At 40.4% G+C, this 23,249-nt stretch overlaps 1 protein-coding gene across 6 annotated transcripts in view; it reads right to left on the reverse strand.

The window, feature by feature from the left end:
- AFF3 (ALF transcription elongation factor 3) overlaps positions 1-23,249 on the reverse strand; it is a 631,738-nt gene that overhangs the window by 176,885 nt on the left and 431,604 nt on the right. For all 6 annotated transcript variants that reach the window (XM_059891654.1, XM_059891653.1, XM_059891652.1 and 3 more), the window contains one exon: positions 16,109-16,160. In XM_059891654.1, the coding sequence (XP_059747637.1) occupies positions 16,109-16,160 (52 nt within the window). The remainder of the gene's footprint in view (positions 1-16,108; positions 16,161-23,249) is intronic.

Genomic DNA, 23,249 nt, shown 5'->3' on the forward strand with positions numbered 1-23,249 from the left:
CATTGCAAAGCTGCCAAACTCACTTCCACAGACTGTCCACCTTAATCATCGAGTAAAAGAAGTAGTTGCTTCTCTGGTTGAGTTAGAGGTTGGTGAAAAATAACCCTTCCTGTTCAGCATTCACCCCAAATACATGTTCCGCGAGGCTGTGAATGGGTCCTGAAATTTTCTGAGTTGTCACTCCCTTGAGTCAAAGCTTTCTTTGGCTCTAATATAATGCCTTGGGTTCTCCAAGGAGAGTCCTGCAGGGCTCCCTATAAACTAGCCTGTCGGGCAGGGTGGGCTGGAGAGAGGCCCCACAGCAGACAGACTCCTTGGAGGCAGATCTTTAGACAAGCCCTGGTTTCCTCACCTGTAAAATGGGAAGGAGGAGCTTCCTCTCTTCCTGTAAGGAGGCTGGAAGAGGTCATCCTCGCCAGTGACCAAGCCCGGGCTGCAAACACGGCAGGGGCCCTGCTCGTCATTTCCTTTTCTTCCCTCACTCCCTTGGCACAAGTTATTAATAATATCTCGTTTGTTGGTCAGTAACCTTTACTGTGTTTTGTGAACCTGGGTTGACACAAATCAATCTGTGTGGTTTGACTAACACTAAAAAAAAAAATACTAAGAATAGAAAATGTCAGTGTCATGGCGGGTAATGTTTTGTGACACTTTTGTTTGAAACATACACACTCATAGGCTGTGCTGCATGGCTGACTGAGTAGTTTGTGTTCGAAAATTTGAGATGTGTACGTACTCCAAAGAATGGAAGCAGGAAGGGATTTTTGTATACTCATGTTCATAGCAGTGTAATTCACAACAGCCAAAAGGGTAGATGTACTTTAAGTGACTATTGATGAATAAATAAAATGTCTATACACATGATGGAATATTATTCAGTTTTAAAGAGAAGGAAAATGCCTTTTTCAAGAGGAAGGAAATTCTGACACATGGTGTAACATGGATGAACCTTGAAGACACTATGCAAAGTGAAATAAGTCAGACGTGAAAGGACAAATACTGTCTGATTCCACTTCTGTGAGGTCCCTAGAGTAGTCAAAATTATAGAGACAGAAACTGGAGTAGTGGTTGGCATGGGCTAGAGGGAAGAGGAAACACAGAGATATTGGCTACGGCAATTTATTAATTTGGTATTAATGAGAACAGAGTTTCAGTTCTGGAAGACGAAGACCTCTGGGAATACTTGGTGGTGATGGTAGCCACAGAAATGTGAATGTACTTAATGCTTCTGAACTGTACACTTCAAGATGCTTAAAGTGGTAAATTTTATGTTATGTGTATTTTATCACAATTAAATTACAAAAAAAAAAAAAAAAAAAAAAGCTTGAGAAACCCTGACCTAGCTGACACCTTGAGAGATACGCTTGGATGGAATCCAGGTATAGAGAAAACAGAAAGCATGAGTCCAGGGAAACCAAACAGGAGATGGGATCGGACTTGCTACTTTGGTGGAAGAATTTTCTTTTATGATCTCTGGGACGATGGGCCTTTCCGTCTGGTGTAAGGCCTTTCTGTCCTTACATATGGAAGTTAGGGTTTGCACCTTGTTCTGGGATGGCATAAGTTCAATCTACATTCTGGATTCATTTAGTATTTTAACCTGAGAGGACAGCTAACACAAAGCGAAAGTGAAAGTCACTCAGTCGTGGCTGAGTCTTTGCGACCCCATGGAGCCTGCCAGGCTCCTCTGTCCAGGGAACTCTCCAAGCAAGAATACTGGGGTGGGCTGCCATTCCCTTCTCCAAGGGATCTTCCCGACATCCTCCGGGGTGACAAGAGTTGGACAAGACTGAAGGACTAACAACCAGCACAAAGTGACACCTAATTTCCTTCTCAGGTAAAACAACTTCCTGACCCCTCCTCCCTTTCAGCAATGCTGCCCATTCCTGCTTGGACCAGCTGGTTCCTGAAGGCTGGGTCAAGGTCTTCCCTCCATATCCACTGGACACGCCACACCTCTCGAAGGCCTTCAGTGTAATTGCATCTATGTAAGGAGGGAGGCCAAGGAGCCCTAAAGAGCCTTCCAAGGAGAAACGGGATCTGGCCACTTTTCTGTAGACAAAGGGCCTATGCTAGATTTCTCATTTTCCTAGCAGACAGGATCCTGGCAAATGACTTAAACAGATACGGAAAGGCAGTCTCTCGGGAAGGTACCTCACGGGCTAAAAGAACAGTCACAGTTCATCATTTTAGACACGGATTGCTATGGCCAAAATAAACATCAGGAAAGTTTCAGATTTCTCTAAAAAGAAAATAACCTCTTTTGGTAACAGTTCTCAAATTGACTTTGATCTCTCAAATTCCAAAACCTATTATATGATTAGTTTCTATAATCTTATTATTAAAAGCACATGCATAAGTGAGAGATTTCTTGATATGTTTAGCACATAACTGTTCCTTTGTATATTTTCCCTCCATATTTAACATTTTCTAAGGTAATTCTACAATGGGCATAAGATATGTTTAATAAGTAACTATGGGCTGTGTCCCCTCTCCCAAACTTGTATGTTGAAATCCTAACCCTTAATGTAATGGTATTAGGAGGTAGGCCTTTGGGAGGTATGAGGTCACGAAGGTAGCAGCAGCATGAATGGGGTTAATGCCCTTACAAGAAGAGACACGAGAGAGTTTGCTTCCTGTCTCTCCATTCTTTGCAGTGTGAAGACACAGCAAGAAGATAGCCACCTGCAAACCAGGAAGTTTTGGTTTTGGCACTGAGCTGGCCGGCAACTTGATCCTAGATTTCCAAGCCTCCAAAACTATGAGCAATACTTTCTGCTGTTTATATGCCACTGAGTCTATGGTGGTTTGTTATGCAGTAGCCTGAATTGGTGGAGTTGATACAAACTCATTGATATAACATGGGTCACCTTTCACCTTTATAAATGACTCACAGGTGCACATCAGACACCTGGAAAGGAGCTTTGGACATCATTTAGACCCACTTTGTTCCACCAGTCAGTGATACCTAAGTCTTCCAAGATGTTTTAGATTAGCAGCGGTGGAGGTGAATTCTCCAGCCAACTCCTGGCTTGGAGTTTACCTCTGGGGAGAGGTGAAGCCATGAACTGCTGGCCTCTGGTCCTATAGTCTGGAGGCCAGGAGAAGAGCACTTCCAGCTGACATCTCTGGAGAAAACTGACCACTCAGCCTTTTTCTTCACAGTCCCAGCTTCACTAGGAGAGCTTTGTAAACTTCTTGCTGCTGTTCAGTCACTGCTGCTGCTGCTGCTGCTAAGTTGCTTCAGTCATGTCCGACTCTGTGGGACCCCATAGTCGGCAGCCCAACAGGCTCCCCCGTCCCTGGGATTCTCCAGGCAAGAACACTGGAGTGGGTTGCCATTTCCTTCTCCAATGCATGAAAGTGAAAAGTGAAAGTGAAGTCGCTCAGTCGTGTCGGACTCTTAGCGACCCCATGGACTGCAGCCTACCAGGCCCCTCCGTCCATGGGATTTTCCAGGCAAGAGGACTGGAGTGGGTTGCCATTGCCTTCTCCGTGTTCAGTCACTAAGTCATATCAAACTTTTTGCAACCCCATGGACTGCTTTCCCGTCCTTCGCTATCTCCCAGAATTTAACTCAAATTCATGTCCATTGAGTTGGTGATACATCTAATCATCTCATCCTTGGTCACCCTGCTTCTTCTTTTGCCTTCAATCTTCCCCAGCATCAGGGTCTTTTCCAGTGAGTCAGCTCTTTGCATCAGGTGGCCAAAGTAGTACACATTCAGCAGCAGTCCTTCCAATGAATATTCAGGGTTGATTTCCTTTAGGATTGACTGGTTTCATCTTGCTGTCCAAGGGACTCTCAAGAGTCTTTGTAAACTTAACCCTTTCTAACTGTTATCTTTTTAAAAGGAGAGATGAAAATTCTCATTAAGCTCTGATCTGTATCAACTGCAGTGATAGGGTTGCTTTCTCTCTTCCTCTCTTTTCACTTTCTCTCTATGTCACATATTATTACTGTTAAATAGTAATAATAAGAATTTACTGAGTGCCTACTAGGTAATGGACCCTTACCATATATTCCAACTACTGTATTAACTTTGGAGAAGGAAGGTTTTGCGGGATGCTCTAGTTCAGTTTGAGCTCATAATAGCTTCCCAGTTTTTTATTGTACAATGTGCACGCTGGACAGACCACTTCCTTCCACTACATTTTGTTATTTCTTTTTCCTAGGAATTTAACTGTTTGTGTTTAATCCAGTTTCCTTAATTTATGAAGGTCATTTTGAATCCTCATTTATTCTTTAAAGTTATCACTATTTTGTTCAAATGCAGATGGGTCCTGCCTTAGGAGTTTTCCACAAGCCTATGCTTTCGACCTCAGACTTGAGCATTGATTGGCCAGTGGTGGGCAAATCTGGATTAAGCAAGCACAGCGACCCTGCCAAATTGCAGTCTTCACTGTGTCTTGGAAATCTCCATTTGCTCCTTATTCCTAGTAAAGATGTAAAATCTAAAAGGATTTCGGTCTGCTCTTCTGCTGCCTGTACCGCCTTAGTCACTTGCTCTAAAAGGTCATCACCATAGTCAAGGTCATGGAGGTTTTTTGTTTTTTTCTTTTCTTTTGGCTGTGCCAGGCAGCATGCGGGATCTTAGTTCCCTGACCAGGGATCAAACCCATGCCCCCTGCACTGGGAGCATGATGGAGTCTTAACCACTGGACCGCCAGGGAAGTCCCCATGTAGGTTTTCTTCTGTGCGGTCTTCCAGGAGTTTTATGGTACTGTGTTTGACATTTAGGTCTCTGATCCATTTTGGGTTAATTTTAGTGAGGAGTGTAAGGCTGTGTCTGGATTCATTTTTTAATATGTGCATATACAATGTTCCGCCACCATTTGTTGAAAGACCATCTATGTCCATTGTATTGTCTTTAATTGTTTTTCTGAGACCAGCTGACTATATTTAGGTGGGTCTGTTTCTGGGCTCTCTGTTGTGTTCCATCGTCTACTTCTCTATTCCTTTGCTGAGTGCTGTAGCTTTAGAGTGAGTCTTGAAGCTGGGTAGTTTGGGCCTCCAACTTTGTTCTTCTTTCTTACTGTATTGACTATTCGAAGTCTTTGGCTTTTCCATTATAGACTTTAGAATCAATTTGTTGATATCCACAAAATAACTTCCTGGAATTTTGACTCAGACTACACTGAATCTAAAGATGATGTTGAGGAATTTGTTAATTTTTTATTAGAAGTATTCCATTATGTTTCCAATACATTGGAAAGTATTCCAGTATTCCAACATGCCAGAATTGTTTATCCATTTACCAGTTGATGTATATTGGGGTTGTTTCCAGTTTCTGACTATCAAGAATAAAGTCACTATTAAAATTCTTGTATTAATCTTTTAAATGACATATGTTTTTCATTTTCCCCATGTTAATAATTACAAATGGAAGTATGTGCCTAATTTCTGGGGAATGTAATAAATGTGTGTATAAGAAACAGTTTTTAAAAATGGTTATGTCATTTTTACACTCACAACAGCAATACACCAGAGTTTCAGTTGCTTCATAACCCATCACTGTTTGGTGGTGTTTGTCTTTTCAGTTTTAATCATTCTAGTGGGTATATAGTAGTATTTCATTGTGGTTTTAATTTGCATTTCCCTGAAGATGAATATTATTAGTAAAATGAATGTTTTCAATTCCTTATTGGCCACTTGTATATCTTCTTTTGTTTTGTTCAAGGCTTTGCCCATTTAAAAAAATCTGTGTTTTCATCACTTTCTTATTGAATTGTCAGAGTTCCTTATATATTCTGGATACAAAGTATCTGTCAGGTATATGTACTATAAATATATTCTCCCAGTTTGTGTCTTGTCTTGTCACTTCGGTGACCATAGATTTAGAATTTTGGTGAAGTCCAATTCATCAGGGCTTTCTTTTCTCTGGTTCTGTGGTTTCTGTAAGAAATCATTGCAGGGTATAAAGAAATTGTCCTATGCTTTCTTTTAGAAGCTTTGCAGTTTTGGCTTCTTTGTTGATGTCTGTGATCCATCTCCATTGTGTCTGGTGTGAGATTCGTATGTTTCCCCAGCAGCTGCTCAAGTGCCATTTGTTGAAGACTTGGCTTTCCCCACTCAACAGCTTGATGTCTTTATCAAAAATCAGGTGACCATATATTTGTGGGTCTATTTCCAGACTCTACTTTATCTGTCTTATGTCAATGCCACACTATCTTAATTACTTTAGTTTTACAGTAAGCCTTGAAATCAGGTACTGTAGGGCCTCCAAACTTGCTCTTCTTCAACAGTTTTGGTTACCCAGGCCCCTTGCTTATCTATAAAAATTCGCAACTTGTCATTTTCTATAAGTGTCCTACTGCCCTTTGATTAACACTTTCATACTTGTATGAGAACTGACATATTAACATTCAATTAGCCTTCCAATTTATGAACTTCTCTCCATCTATCTAAGTCTAAAATTCTCTCCTCAAGGTTTAATGACTTTCCGTGTATAAGTCTTATTTGTCTTTTGCTAAATTTATTCAGCATTTTATATCATTGTAAACAGGGTGGCTTTTATTTCATTTTGCAACTGTTAACTGTTTATTGCTATTAGAAACGCAATTGAGTTTTGTAAACTGACCCTTCTAAATTCATTTATTGGTTCTAGTAGCATGTGTGCTTGGAGAAGGCAATGGCACCCCACTCCAGTACTTTTGCCTAGAAAATCCCATGGACAGAAGAGCCTGGTAGGCTGCAGTCCATGGGGTCTCGAAGAGTCGGACACGACTGAGCGACTTCTCTTTCACTTTACACTTTCATGCATTGGAGAAGGAAATGGCAACCCACTCCAGTGTTCTTGCCTGGAGAATCCCAGGGATGGGGGAGCCTGGTGGGCTGCCGTCTATGGGGTCGCACAGAGTCGGACATGACTGAAGGGACTTAGCAGCAGCAGCATGTGTGCTAAGTTGCTTCTGTCATGTCCAACTCTTTGGACTCTGTAGACAGTAGCCCACAGGCTCCTCTGTCCATGGGATTCTCCGGGCAAGAACACTGGAGTGGGTTGCCATGCGCTCCTCCAGGAGATCTTTCTGACCCAGGGATTGAACCTGTGTCTTTTATGTCTCCTGCACCGGCAGGCAGGTTCCTTACCACTAGCGCCACCCGCAAAGCCCTAGTAGTTGTTTATTAAATTTCTTAGGATTTTCTCTATAAGCAATCATTCATAAAGAGTTTTCCAAAAGATTTTTCAATCTTTATGTCTATTATTTCCTTTTCTTGCCTTATTGCATTCACTAGAACTTCAGAGAAGGGGACAACAGAGGATGAGATGGCTGGATGGCATCACCGACTAGATGGACATGAGTCTGGGTGAATTCCGGGAGTTGGTGATGGACAGGGAGGCCTGGTGTGCTGCGGTTCATGGGGTTGCAAAGAGTCGGACATGACTGAGCGACTGAACTGAACTGAGAACTTCCAGTGCAATGCTAAATAGAGGAGATAATGCAGACATTAATGTTATGTTCTTGATCTCAGGAGGAAAGTGTTTGGTATTTCACCATTAAATATGATGTTAGCAGGAGATGTGGGAGCAGATTCCCTTTGTCAGATAAAGTAAGTTCTCTTCTTGTCCTAGTTTGCTGAGAGTTTTAAAGTCATAGATGGGTGCTGCTGCTGCTGCTGCTGCTGCTCAGTGGCTTCAGTCGTGTCCGATTCTGCGCAGCCCCATAGAGGGCAGCCCACCAGGCTCCCCCGTCCCTGGGATTCTCCAGGCAAGAACACTGGAGTGGGTTGCCACTTCCTTCTCCAATGCATGAAAGTGAAAGTGAAGTCACTCAGTTGTGTCCGACCCTTAGTGACCCCATGGACTGCAGCCCACCAGGCTCCTCCGCCCATGGGATTTTCCAGGCAAGAGTACTGGAGTGGGTTGCCATTGCCTTCTCCGAGATGGGTGCTGAATCATGTCAAATGCTTTTTCTTCATTTATTTAGAGGACCATATGGTTTTCTCCATTATTTTGTTAATATGGTAGATTATATTAATTATGTTTTCTAATGTTAAGTCAACTGTTCATTCCTGTGATAAACCCTACTTGGTTATAAAGAATCATATCCTTCTTATGTATCATTGGATCATATATACTAATGGTTTGTTAAGAAGTTTAAGTTTTTAATGTCTATAAGAAATATTGAGTGATAACTTTCTTTCTTATAATCCTATGTCATATTTTGGTATCAAGGTTATACTGACTCTATAACAATACATTCAGTAGTTTTTCTTCCTCTCCTATTTTCTGAAGGAGTTTGTGTAAGACTAGTAGTTCATTTGTGGTGATTCATTGGTAGAAACATTTCTTACTTAAGTTTTCATGGAATCTGCCAGTGAGACCACCTGACTCTGGAGGAATTTTCTTTGTGGAATAGTTTTGAATACAAATTCAAATTCTTTAATAGTAATAGGGTCATTCAGATATTCTATTTTTTTCTCATGGAAGTTATGATAAATTACATTTTCTGAGGAAATTGACTATTTCATCTAAGCTGTCAAATTAATTAGCAGAAATTAGTTCATAATATCCAGTTATTACTATTTAAATTTCTGTAGGATATGCAGTTATGACCACTTTTTCTTTGCTAATGTTGGTAATTTATATTTTTCCTTTCTTCCTTGATTAGTTCTTTCAGTGTTTTGCTAATTTTACTAAATTTTTAAAAGAAACAAATTTTGGCTTTCTTAATTTCTCTATTGTTTTACAATGTCTACTCCTATTGTTATTATGTATTTATTCCTAATTATTTCAGTTTAGTTTATTCTTCCTTTTCTAGCTCCTTAAAGTAGAAACATAAATTACAGATGTTCACCTTTGTTCTCTTCTAATCAAGCCATGTAAAGTTATACATATGTTTTTTGTTGTGCATATTATTTCAGTGAATCCAGTAAAAGCTCGTAAATTGTACATGCATTTTCATTCAGTTAAAATTATTTTCTAATTTCCTTTGTGATTATTCTATTTAGGAATGCTATTTAACTTTTAAATATTAGAAGTTTTCTGGAATTCCATTGCTATTGACTTATAATGGAATCATGCTGTGGTCATAGAACATATTCTTTAAGATTTTAATCCTATGGAATTTATTGATATGTCTTTTACTGTGCACAATAAGGTCTATCTTGGTGAGCGAATCATGTGTACTTGATTAAATTATATCGTACACTTTTTGGGTAGTGTTTTATAAATTTCAGTTAGGACAAAGTGGTTGTTAATGTTCAAATCTTCTATGTGCTTTCTAATATTTTGCTTAATTTTTTTTTATTGATTACTGAAGAAAGGGATTTAAAAAATTTCTATTGTTGTTCTCTCAGTTTTTGTTACATACATATTATGACTGTTATGGTTTCTTCATTAACTAACCTTTTTAGAATGAGAAAATATTCTTTTTACCTCTGCTAATACTTTTCATCTAGAACTCTATTTGGTGTTTAATAGCATCACACTAGGTTTCTTATACTTATTATTTACACAGTCTACCTTTTCCTCTTTTGGCTTCAACCTACTGGTTTTTGTATTTAAACTGTATATCTTAAAGACATTAGGCAGTCTTTTAAATCTAACCTATTTTGGTATTTTATTTTAATGCCTCCAATGACATTTATGCTCTTTTGGATATTTTTTAGTGGTTTTTCTAGGTATTTCACTATGCATCCTTAACTTACTGCCAGTCTACTTGCATTTAATATTATTATATATCACTTCACATAAAACGTAAGAATCTTGTAGTCATGCAATTCCACTTACCCTCTCTTATCCTTTGAACTATTTTATCATATATTTTATATTAGCATACATCATAAATTCCATAAAACAGTATCTTATTTTTAGCATTAAATAATCTTTTATATTTACACATATATTTTTCATGTCCTGTAAATTCTTCCTTCATGTAGGTTTGAACTTCCACCTGATATTACTACCCTTCAGTCTGACAAATTTCCTTTATCATTTATTGTACTGCAGGCCTACTGGAGACAAATTCTCTCAGATTATATAACATCAAAAATAACTTTATTTCACTTTATTTTGAAGGATATTCTAGCTAGATTTATAATTCTAACTTGACATTTATTTATCTTCTTTTTTTTTGGTCTTTCAGTACTTTAACAATGTCTTTGCTTGTATTCCAGCCTCTGTACTCTGTGGTAGGAATCCTTTGGTTAACTGCATCACTGATACCTTAAACATAATACGTCATTTTTCTCTAGCAATGTTTAAGATTTTCAAGATCTCTTTAATTCAGGTTTCAGCAATTTTACTATAATCTTTCAAGATGTGGTTTTACTTTTCTTTATCCTGTTTAGGATTTGTTGGGAGAAGGAAATGGCAACCCAGTCCAGTATTCTTGCCTAGAGAATCCTGTGGACAGAGAAACCTGGTGGGTTCGTGTCCATAGGGTCTCACAGAGTCAGACATGACCGAAGTGACTTAGCATGCATACGTGCATCGGAGAAGGAAACGGCAACCCACTCCAGTGTTCTTGCCTGGAGAATCCCAGGGACAGAGGAGCCTGGTGGGCTGCCATCTATGGGGTTGCACAGAGTCGGACACGACTGAAGCGACTTAGCAGCAGCAGCAGGATTTGTTGAGCTTCATGTAAGTTAAGGTTTTCAGCCAGTTTAGGAAAGTTTCAGCTATTAGTTCTTCAAATATTTTTTCTGATCTACTTCTCTGTCCTCTCCTCTGGGACCCCAATTACATGTATATTATACTGCTTGATATTGTCCTATAATTCACTGAGGTTCTGCTCATTGTTTTTAATCTTCATTCTCATTGTTCTTCATATTAGATAATGTTTACTGATCTGAAGTTTATTTACCAATTATTTCATCATTTCCATTTTTCACTTAAGATTATCCAATTACATTTTCATTTCAAACATGTTACTTTTCAGTTCCAGAATTTTCATTTGGTTTGTCTTAATCATTTCCATTTCCCTGCTGAGAGTCCTCTTCTTTCACTTACTATGACCATGTTTTTGTTTATGTTCTTGAACATATTTTAATATCTGTTTTAAAGTTATTGTCTGAAAATACCAACATTTAGGTTACTTTTTTTTCTTGATTATGGATAACAATTTCCTATTCCTACACATATTCTTTAATTTTTGGTTAGGCAATAAATATTTTGAATGGTATGTTATAGAGGCTTTAGATTCTGTTTTATACCTTTAGAGTATTAATATTTTTGTTCTTTCAGACAAATCACTAGCTGAACTTGTGAATACTTAGGATTGCATTTTGTTAAGGGCTCTACTTTGGTTATGCCCTTAAGTTTTAGGGTGAATCCTTTATTCTTAAAGGCAAGGCCTTTCTGAGGTTTCAGGCAAAAACCCAAGCGTTTGCCAAGTGTTTGTAATGATTTACATTACATTCCCTACAACTTGGGTGAGATTCAAATGCCATACTCTATAGGCAGTCGTAGGCAGTAGACAGATGTTGACATCTCTGCTCAGCTTTTCAGTGATTCAGTTATCGTTTTCCACTGGGCTCATTGGCCTTTCCCCATACATATGCAGTTTAGAAGTCATTCAAGCATGACAGGGAATTTAAACACAGAAGTGGAACTCTCTTCTGTATGGCTGACTTCTCTCTGGAATTTCCTCCCTTAAATCCCAGCCACCCTGGCAGCCTTGAACTCCATCTTCAGCCACTTCAAGATAATATGAGTATGGCCTTGAATTGCAGTTGTTCTTTATGGAATGTGGAGTGCCCTCAGAGGAGAAGCTGTATAAATGTAGATCTCATGCATTCCAATTTCTTTCTTTCAAGGGTCAAACTGCCAACATTTTCTGCCTTTTCGCGATCAGACTCTAGTGTCTTCAAATTTTAAGTTCTGTTTTTTTAAGAATATTTCATCTGGAGTTTTCCAATAGTTATCAGGAGGAGAGTTAATCCAACATAAGCTTCTCTATCACTGAGAAGACTGGCATTCTATCACAAAAATTTTAATTTGTGTGTGCGCTAAGAATAAACTGTAAAAAGATATAAAAAACTCTCATCTTTATGAATACTCAGAAAACCATTCAATAATATATCCTGAAGGGATCCTCAGGTGTTATCCAGACTACTCTATCCTATAAGGGAATCCCTGTACAGTGACGTATCATGCATTATGATTAACCTCCTGCTTTTACTTGTTTCAGTAGGTAATGTTTACTGAAGTAATGTTAATTACTAATGTTTCAGTAATGACTCCATACAAGTATATACTGCAAAATGATCACGACAGTAAATCTAGTTGACATCTATTACCACACATAGTTACACTTTTTTGTGTGTGTGATGAGAGCTTTTAAGATTTACTCTTAGCAACTTGCATATATTTAATACAGGATTATCAACTATAGTCACCATGATTTACGTTACATTCCCAGGGCTTTTTTTATAACTAGAAGTTTGTACGTTTTGACCACCTTCATTCAAAATGAAGTGAAGATGGTCACCTCCTCACCCCCAGCCTCTGGAGGCTACTAATCTGTTCTTGGTATCAATGAGCACTCTCTCTCTCTCTCTTTTTTAAAGATTCTACATACAAGTGAGGTTATATGGTATTTGTTTTTCTGTTGGATTTATTTCACTTAGCATCATGCCCTCAAGGTCTATCTGTGTTGTCACAAGTAGCAGGATATCCCTCTGTTTAAAGCTGAATAATGTTCCATTGTGTACATATACCACATTTTCTTTATCCATTCATCCATCAATGAACACTTAGGTTGCTTCCATGTCTTGGCCATCACAAATAATGCTAATCTCCAGCTCAGTTGGTAAAAAATCTGCCTGCAAGGCAGGAGACCTGGGTTTGATTCCTGGGTCAGGAAGATCCCCTGGAGAAGGAAATGGCAACTCACTCCAGTATTCTTGCCTGGAGAATCCCATGGACAGGAGTCTGGCAGGGTACAGTCCATGGGGTTATAAGAGTCAGACATGACTTTGCAACTAAACCACCTCACTTTTAAGAGAGGCCAGTGAGGAAAGATGTTTCCTTGGAAAATGAGCTGTATGGAGACTCAATTTTATACTAAAGTTTAAATCCATAAAATGCCTTTAAATAACTCACAGTTCATGGAACTCTAGAGACAAAGGGATGTAGAGGCATCTTGGAAGTTGACATTTTCCCACCAAACCACAAATGTGGAAGATGTATCTTCCCCAGTGCCTGTGTGTATGTTATTGACAGTTTTCTTTGCTCTGCTTCACCCCTTCAGTTCCCGTGGAGTTCATAATTTTGGTCTGTTTTATCAGGTTATCTCGGGCTTCCCTGGTGGCTCAGATGGTAAAGAATCTCCCTGCAATGCAGGAGACCTGGGTTCAATCCCTGGGTAGGGAAGATCCCTTGGAGGAGGGCATGGCAACTCACTCTAGTATTCTTGCCTAGAAAATTCCATGAACAGAGGAGCCTGGTGGGTGTCACACAGGGTCGGACATGACTAAAGTGACTTAGCAGATACACATCAGGTCCTCTCAGCTTGTTCCATGTTCTGGCATCCATACACTCTGATTCTGCTGAACTGGCTTCTGAATCATTATGATTATCCTGACCCTTAATGCTGAGTATCCTCTCAAAATCCACATGTTGAAGTCCTAACTTCCAGTACTCCAGAATGTGATTTTATGTGGAGACAGGGTCTTCACCAGGGTAATGACATTAAAATGAAATCATTAGGGTGGGTCAAAACCCAACATAACTAGTATTTTTTATAAAAAGGGGAAATATGGACACAGAGACAGGCATAGGAGGAAGATGATGTGAAGAAACACAGGGAGATGTTTATCTACAGAACAATGAACAAGACCTAGAAAAAGATCCTTCCTTCATAGTAGAAACAAATCCTAATGATAATATTGGGTTTCTAGCTTCCAGAACTCAGATAATAAATTTCTCTTGTTCACGGGACCCAGTCTGTGCTATATTGTTATGGAAGCCCTAGCAAACTAATATGCTTACCATCTAACAAATAAATAGATCCCCGTTTTTCTACTTGGTTTGACTTATGACTTTGTTTTGTCTCCTAAGATCCACTCACTCCCTCATCATGGTAAATGGCCAAAAAAAGCAAAATATCCTAAGATTTGTGTCCTAGTTTTATCACTCAAATTGAATGACTTTTCTGATCCTTAGAGTCCTTATATGAAAAATAAGGATACTATCCCTGCCTTACTTATCTGTCTACATAGATAAAGCTCAGATAGGGTATCACACAGAGACTGTAAATCTCTACCCAAGTCTAAGGCAGCCTGAGTTCCTGCTCTTTATTCGTAATAAGCTATTCCTCTTGCCTAATCATAACAGGAACACTGCTAGAGGGCTCTTTGAGAGGATCAAGCTCAGAAGTCTCCACTTTTAATACAGGTCCAACCTCAGACTTGATTTCTGCTATTTCTAGTTCAAGAGGCAGGATGTGAGCAGATGAATAAGGAACTGCTTTGTTCAGGAATGTGGGGTCATGCTTCAAGCTTTCACTATTCACAAATCTCTGGAGGGTTTTAAAGTAACTTCTCAGACAACATATTGATTTTGTTAAGGTATTGAGTTATAGAAACTAAGGCTTTTCAGAAACGTATAAGGGAAGGAGAGCTTTAGTGGCACATCAAACTGTATTAACAAAATTTGAGTCTATTGAATGTGATTTTTCTTTTTCGGTTGTTCTGTGAGGTTTGTGGGATCTTAGTTGCCCAACCAGGAGCTGAACCTGGGCTCTGGGCAGTGAAAGTATGGTGTCCTACCCGCTGGACAGCCAGGGAATTCCCATTGTATGTGATTTTAAATTTGAAAAAATTAAATGTAGGATGCTAGCTGCTTTCCAACATATTTTGTATGCTTTTAAAATGATTTTGTTGAAAAATGGTTACTTCTATAATAATTAACACTTTTATAAAATTAATTATAAAAATAAAACTTACTCTCAAATAGTTAATATTTTAGTTGCGTAAATTCTTCTCTAGTCTCAAACGTTGCTCAAAAGAACTAAATCTTTAAAAGTGACTCTACCCTTTTCAGTTCTCTAGAATGCCTCCAGATGGCATTAAAACCCTTTTCCTATTTTATATAGTAAAAAATTTAAAAATTAGTAATACTTTAACAATTTGAAACCAGTCACAATCATTATATCATTAGAAATCATGATAATAGAACCACTTATAACTTTTAGGATAATATCTTAAGAAAGACCAGCAAATAATCACAATCTTTATGAAATAAATAGTCATCCTATGCAAGCCAAAGACTCTTCCTAGACTGAGAAACACATCTTGGACAAATACACTCAATAATGTTATATCACAAGCTGTCATTTCTGATGGCTAGAAAGCACTTTAAATGCTTAGTAAGAAGAGCACTGGTCCAAATATAGATATATCCACAAAACTGTCTTATAATAAGAAATCACATTTAACTCTTCAGAAATGATAAAAATAATGATTTTTAAGGAAAAAACCTGTTATTAATTCCTATTCAGCCAAAATAATTTGTTAGCGCGTAAGTTATGTAAACTTTGGCACATAAACTGGGCATCAAATTAATCATCCGAACGTTTTTCGATTGCTTGAGTATTGAGAGGAGAAAGACGAAATGTGGAATGAAGAATGTGCTTAAAAAGAGCCCTTTGTTATCTCTTTACAACTGCGTTTGTAAACTCAAAAAATGAATAATCCCTTCATGGTCCAGAGATGTCTATAACTGTATATTTCACATAATTCAGAGGTGAGTTGCAAAGGGCAGGCCTTAAAATGACACTGGTACTTCCCAGGTGTGTAGGACAGACGATCTCCCAGCATGTGAGAAACGCTCTCCAATTATCTATGACAGTGATAGGCGTTGCTGAGCAAGGTCCAAAAGCTCTCCTCCCTTCCTCCGCCCCATAATACCATCAAATCTCATTACATCTATCTGTACATTATAAAGAGGAGCCTTGTGTTTTCAAGATTACTCTTACTGGGCTAAAGCATTAGAAAGACCTCAAATGCAACTGCATGCAAAAGCATTTAAGCAGACATTATCATGAGAAAGAGAACCACAGACTTCCTTCCATTATTATTATTACTATAACAAGATATTTGTGCTATCTTGTATTATAAGCGTATTAAAGAACTCGGGATAGAAACAGGAAAGAGACTTACGATGTGTTCGATGTGCCATTGTCTGGACTCTCTGGCTCGGCATCACCTTTCTCTTAAAAAAGGAAGCAGAAAAAAAAAAAAAAAAAATCAACATGTGAGTGTTACAGCCTTTAAGATTTAAGAGAGATTCAATATTAACAATCATTCAAAATGTGCAGCAGGAGGCTTTTAAAACATCTTTTTATTGTCCAAGAACTGGATTTGCAAAATAGTTTCTTCTCTGTAATACAATTGCCCGGGCACGGATCTATGAATAGGTACGAAGGAGCTGTTTGCAAACAACCAGAGGCTCAGAGTGGAGACCCTGCCAAAAGATAAATATCTTACAGATGGAACCTGTTTTCTTCCCCTTCATTTTACAGAAAATTTAAGGAAATAAACCCCATTAGCATTCTAGATGCAAGGCACTTTGATACTTTCTGCCATGTGTATCCTCAGTCACTTCAGTTGTGTCTGACTCTTCCTAACCCTGTGGCTCCTCTGTCCATGGGATTCTCCAGGCAAGAATACTGGAGTCGGTTGCCATGCCCTCGTCTGGGGGATCTTCCTCAACCAGGGATTGAACCTGAGTCTCTTGTGTCTCCTGCATAGGCAGGCGGGTTCTTTACCACCAGCGCCACGTGGGATGGTGGTGTCTAGTTTGTGTTTAGCCCTAACACAAGCTAAACCAGGTGTGCAGCATCAGAGCTTGGACAAGAGGATTGAACACAACACTGAGGCTGCACCCCAGCTTACAAGATCCCCAAGAATGACACTCCACAGAGAGCCCTGGCAGCAGATTCTGGGGTCACCCTGTTAACGCAGAATAAGATGCAAATCAGCAATCCTTCCTGACCATCTGAGAGGCTAGTTAAGCAACATTTCTGCCGTATGTGGTCAAGGATTGGATGGGTCCATTTTTTGGAGTTTTAAAGGGCAAATTCCTCTCACAGTAGATATAATTCTTAGATCCTCAACCACTGCTGGCTTGAAACTATACATCCTCATATTACAAGGCACTTCTTTTTATTTCCTTGAGGCTAGGAGATAGAAGGGCTTCCCAGGTGGCTCAGTGGTGAAGAATCCATCTGCTAAGCAGGAGACAAGGATTCGATACCAGATTCCCTGGAGCAGAAAATGGCAACCCCCTCCAGTATTCTTGCCTGGTCAATTTCACGGACAGAGGAACCTGGTGGGCTATAGTCCAAGGGGTCACAGAGTTGGACACAACTGAGCGACTAAACAACAACAGAGGAGACAGAAGGGTCACGCCTGCCACTGTGAGTTAGCTCTGGCTATTGGGGTCGCACAGAGTCGGACACGACTGAAGTGGCTTAGCATAGCATAGCATGCTGGCTATGCATTGCTGATAGTTTAACAAACCCCAGAGAAGATTATGAGTTGCAAGAGATGGGACTGAAGGTGGCGACTTGCTTTAGTTTGCTATTTCAAGTCAGGCCTGGAGACCTCGTAGAATCCCTCAGTCTATCATTAAGGGCCTCAGGTTTATGTCCTGTACCAAGCCCCTTTTTGACACCTGGGCTCAGGAATGACCTCCTAAATCACATGACGAACACACTGCAAAGATGCGGTCCACGCTGAACTCAAAAGTAAACTTCTTTTTTCCTTGTAGGAAATGAAACAGTTGTGAGAGACAGAAGACCATTCTATATGGCCCACACATCTATCTCAGGTGTGACCGCGCTAATGAGCACCCACATATTGCCTGGAGTGCCCATGAAGGGCAGCTGCCTTGTAAAAAAGTCACAACACCTGTTTTAACTGCCTCAGCAGCAAACCCTGATCAGACAGAGCCCCCAAACACAGGAAATCACAGTGAAGTAAAAGTAGAGACAGCAAATTAATAAACTTTGAAGCTCATATTTCCATATCATATTTTGTCTTCCAGGCCAGACCTGTTGTGAACTCATTGAGAGACAGGCAAGACCTTGTCAGCTACTTTCATGTGAGAAAATAACCTAATTTAGTAGTTTCCAGAATTACTTTCCAATAAGTAACCACAATCCCTGCCAGAATCCCCAAATACAGAGTCACAGTAGCTGCATTACCTAAGACAGGTAAAGACAATGAGCTGCTCTTCTTGTTCAGTTGTGTCCGACTCTCTGTGACCCCCATAGACTGCAGCCCGCCAGACTCCTCTGTCCTTACCAAGATTGCTGGGTGAAACATCAACAGCCTCAGATATGCAGATGATGCCAGCTTAATGACAGAAAGTGAAGAGGAACTAGAGATCCTCTGGATGAGGATAAAAGAGGAGACTGAAAACGCTGGCTTAAAACTCAACATGAAAAAGACAACTAGACAGAGGTTTAAGTTTTCTTAAATACAGTGAGTTTCCCCCCTTTGTTTGGAGAAACCGGTTATGTTTCCTGGTCTGCAGCCACCAGAAGTCACCCCACATCTCATCATCATCAGGAGCGTGAACAGCAGGCAACAGTAAACATTTCTGAACAACTTATGTCCAAAAAAAAAATCAACACGCTATATAAAGACATTATTTGGATGCTTGAATAAACATGTTTTACCTTGATCAACAATGCTGCCAGATAACCCGCGGGCTGGGGGACAGAGGCCTTACTGCACCTGGGGTCTGGGGGCTGTGGGGATTGGGGGCTGGATCAGCGCAGGCGCAAAGCTGCAGCTGATTACCTCTGCTCTTAGCAGCACTTATGTTGTGGCAACGGGGAAAACAGAACAGTTTCTGGCAAACAGGAAGGATGCAACAGGGCCAAATGAGGCATTTGTGAACAGTCTGGGAGTGAATGCTCTCAGCTGATCATGAATTAACCTTTCTGGGGGAAAAGTAAGCTCAGGATAAGGTCAGGAATTAAAACTATGTCTGTTCATCGGAAAAAACGAAACAAAATTCTCCCCCAATATCTGGAAATTTTAGGTGATGCAATTTCTGAAGTTAACTTGAAATGTCTAAGTGTATAAGCCAGGAAGAATCATAGGCTCTTTATCAGGACCCAAGGGAAAAATGATGAATGTAAGCCAGAAAAAGTGCTCAGGAAGATACTGAAAAGTTGGGTGCTCAGGAGATGTTTCCTTGCTACCACCAAACAGGACTACTGGGGGTCGTTCTGACTATTTCAGCTGATTTCACAATAGATTCCACATTGCTGTCCTTTGGAAGGGACCTGAATCGATCTTTTGAAGACACTGGGCATAAGAGACGAACTCAGGTGCACCATGGTCATCTTGATGAGGAAATATAATTACGGACAGGCAGAGAGAAAAATGAGCCATAGAAAGAAAAATTACACACACACACACACGTATGTGTATACATATTTATACTCACACATGTATGTGTATATATATTTATACTCACACATGTAAATAGATATGTACACGTATATCTATGTTATTTGTGTTTTTTCTTTTTAAATTTCTTTTTAACTTTTTATTTTATGTTGGAGTATAGTTGACTCATTGGAAAAGACTCTGATGCTGGGAGGGATTGGGGGCAGGAGGAGAAGGGGACGACAGAGGATGAGATGGCTGGATGGCATCACTGACTCGATGGACATGAGTCTGAGTGAACTCCGGGAGTTGGTGATGGACAGGGAGGCCTGGCGTGCTGTGATTCACGGGGTCACAAAGAGTTGGACACGACTGAGCGACTGAACTGAACTGAACTGATAGCTGATTAACAATGTTGTGTTAGTTTCAGGTGTACAGCAAAGTGATTCAATTATACAGATACATGTATCTGAAGCTGAAACTCTGGCCACCTGATGCGAAGAGCTGACTCATTGGAAAAGCCCTGGATGCTGGGAAAGATTGAGGGCAGGAGGAGAAGTGAGTGATAGAGGATGAGATGGTCGGATGGTATCACCAACTCAACAGACATGAGTTTGAGCAAACTGTGGGAGACAGTGAAGGACAGGGAAGCCTGGCATGCTGCAGTCCATGGCAAGGCAAAGAGTTGAACACGACTTAGCGAGTGAACAAAAGCATTCTTTCTACGATTCTTTTCCCGTTTAGGTTGTTACATAATGTTGAGTATAGAGCTCTCTGTGCTATACACTAGGCTCTTGCTGGTGATCCGTTTTAAATATAGCAATGTGTCCATGTTAATCTCATATGTGTTCTTTCAGCTTGACGCTCCAAGCCTTCCACAGGACCACGCACATATTACACACTCAGTATATGTCTGCTGTCTGATGACCTTTCGTTACTGCAGAATCCCACGCGATAGTGGGAAAGAGGAAATGGTGTATGAGCACGTTCCACTGAGATGGATACAGAATCTGACGTAGGAAAGTTTCGAGGCTCCAACAGGCCACTTAAAAAGTTACAGTAGCTACATGTTCAGAGAAGGCAATGGCACCCCATTCCAGTACTTTTGCCTAGAAAATCCCATGCACGGAGGAGCCTGGTAGGCTGCAGTCCACGGGGTCGCTAGAGTCGGACACGACTGAACGACTTCACTTTCACGCATTGGAGAAGGAAATGGCAACCCACTCCAGTGTTCTTGCCTGGAGAATCCCAGGGACAGGAAGCCTGGTGGGCTGCCGTCTATGGGGTTGCACAGAGTCAGACATGACTGAAGCGACTTAGCAGCAGCAGCAGCAGATACATATTTAATCCAATAAATGTACCAAGGGCTTATATGGTGTGTACTCTGTCTGGAAAGATGCTATGTTATGCTAAGTCACTTCAGTCGTGTCCGACTCCGTGTGACCCCATAGACAGCAGCCCACCAGGCTCCCCCGTCCCTGGGATTCTCCAGGCAAGAACACTGGAGTGGGTTGCCATTTCCTTCTCCAGTGCATGAAAGTGAAAAGTGAAAGTGAAGTCGCTCAGTCGTGTCGGACTCTTAGCGACCCCATGGACTGCAGCCTACCAGGCTCCTCCGTCCATGGGATTTTCCAGGCAAGAGTACCGGAGTGGGGTGCCATTGCCTTCTAGATAATGTCTAATTTAACTGAATGACTGCACGACTGGAGTACTGCACTCTACATAAGTTGTACTGTGAAAAGGAAATCAAAATAGACCTGGGCTGCATTCTGCTTGGAAGGAAACTGATGCTATACTACACATTTCTTTATAGTAAAAGTAATCTGTGCTCATGGTAACAACCATTATGACACTTATTTTTAGATAAATCAACTTCAGAGACTACATAATAATTTCTAATATGAAAAATGAGAGAAGATATTTAATACACTATGACCACCTCCCTTCTTACCACTGTTGCCAGTTCTTTAACTACTTTTAATGTCTGTGCTGTGCTTAGTCACTCAGTCGTGTCTGACTTTTTGTGACCCCCATGGACTGTAGCTTGCCAGGCTCCTATGTCCATGGGCATTCTCCAGGCATGAATCTTGGAGGGGATTGCCATGACCTCCTCCAGGGGATCTTCTGAACCCAGGGATCAAACCCACATCTCCTGTATTGCTTTACCATCTGAGCCATGAGGGAAGCCCTTTTAATGTCTGAGTGAAGTTGCTCAGTCGTGTCCGACTCTTTGCGACCCCATGGACTGTAGCCTACCAGGCTCCTCTGTCCATGGTATTTTCCAGGCAATAGTCCTGGAGTGGATTGCCATTTCCTCCTCCAGGGGATCTTCCCAACCCAGGGATCGAACCCAGGTCTCCCGCATTGTAGACAGATGCTTTACCGTCTGAGCCACCAGGGAAGTCTTTAATGTCTAGTGGGTATTTCAACTATAAATAAATTTAATCCTCTATTTTTTGATTAATCAACTTCTGACAGTACCTTTTCTTTTATACTATGTGAAGTGAAGAAGCCCCCCATTTATGCTTCCCTCCTGCTCTCCCCTCCCTCTATCAATCCTACTCTGCACAGCTATATCTTTCTTCCTGCATAGCCGAGATTTAAAATATTTATACTCTGTTCAGTAATTATTGAGTCATCTCATTAATATTAATTTAATTAATAATTTAATTTTGGGAAGTACCTATAGGCCACTGAGAAAAATTATATATGAATAATGGAATTTACAATATTGTAACAATATAAATATAATCTCTAAGAAACAGTAGAAAGACTGGACCTGTGTAGAGGGACTGCCACTAAACTTGAATGAAGACAAGGGTTCCCAGCATTTACGTCAAATGGATTCTCATTCTTATATCTCACTGTGGCATAGATTAATCTGTCTCAGACAAAGGCTATGCTTTTCCTAAAAAGAAGTTCAATAAAGCATGCATGTAATGTGTGTAAAAATGTGTGTGTGTGTGTGTATATACATAGGCTTCCTGGGTGGTGCTAGTGGTAAAGAACAAACCTTCCAATCCTGGGTCAGGAAGATCCCCTGGAGGAGGGCATGGCAACCCACTCCTGTACTCTTGCCTGGGAAATCCCATGGACAGAGGAACCTGGTGGGCTACAGTCCATGGAGTTGCGAAGAGTCGGACACAACTGAAGCGACTGAACACACACACACACACATACACACACACACACACACACAGAGTTTTAAAAAGCAAATTAGGTTAATTGTGAAAACACCTTGCAAGCCCAGAAATGGGACACTGACAAATAAATAACCCAGAATCCTCTTAGGCCTGCATCCTATTGAGTTCCAATTAGCAAGTAATGGAATCTTGTATTAATCTTCCATCTTTTCTTGATAGTTTTGGCTGCCCTGTATTTATTTGTAAACAAAATAGTCTTCAGTTTTTCCTGATTTTAAATTTCACATCAATGGACTCGTACTGTATGCATTCTTCTGGAACTTACTTCTGTCATTCAGTAGTATGGTTTTTAGATTCAGCCAACATGATGCACCTAGCTTTGGTTCATTCATCCTCACTGCTGTGCAGCATCCCCTTATTTAGTTCAGCTCAGTCGCTCAGTCATGTCTGACTCTTTGCAACCCCATGGACTGCAGCACGCCAGGCTTCCCTGTCCATTACCAACTCCTGGAGCTTACTCACACTCATGTCCATCGAGCTGGTGATGCCATCCAACCATCTCATCCTCTGTTGTCCCCTTCTCCTCCTGCCTTCAATCTTTCCCAGCATCAGGGTCTTTTCCAGTGAGTCAGTTCTTCGCATCAGGTGGCCAAAATATTGGAGTTTCAACTTCAGCACCAGTCCTTCCAATGAATATTTGGGACATCTTTTAGGATGTACTGGTTGGATCTCCTTGCAGTCCAAGGGACTCT

This window comes from Bos taurus, chromosome 11 (assembly GCF_002263795.3).
Source record: "Bos taurus isolate L1 Dominette 01449 registration number 42190680 breed Hereford chromosome 11, ARS-UCD2.0, whole genome shotgun sequence".
Taxonomy (NCBI): domain Eukaryota; kingdom Metazoa; phylum Chordata; class Mammalia; order Artiodactyla; family Bovidae; genus Bos; species Bos taurus.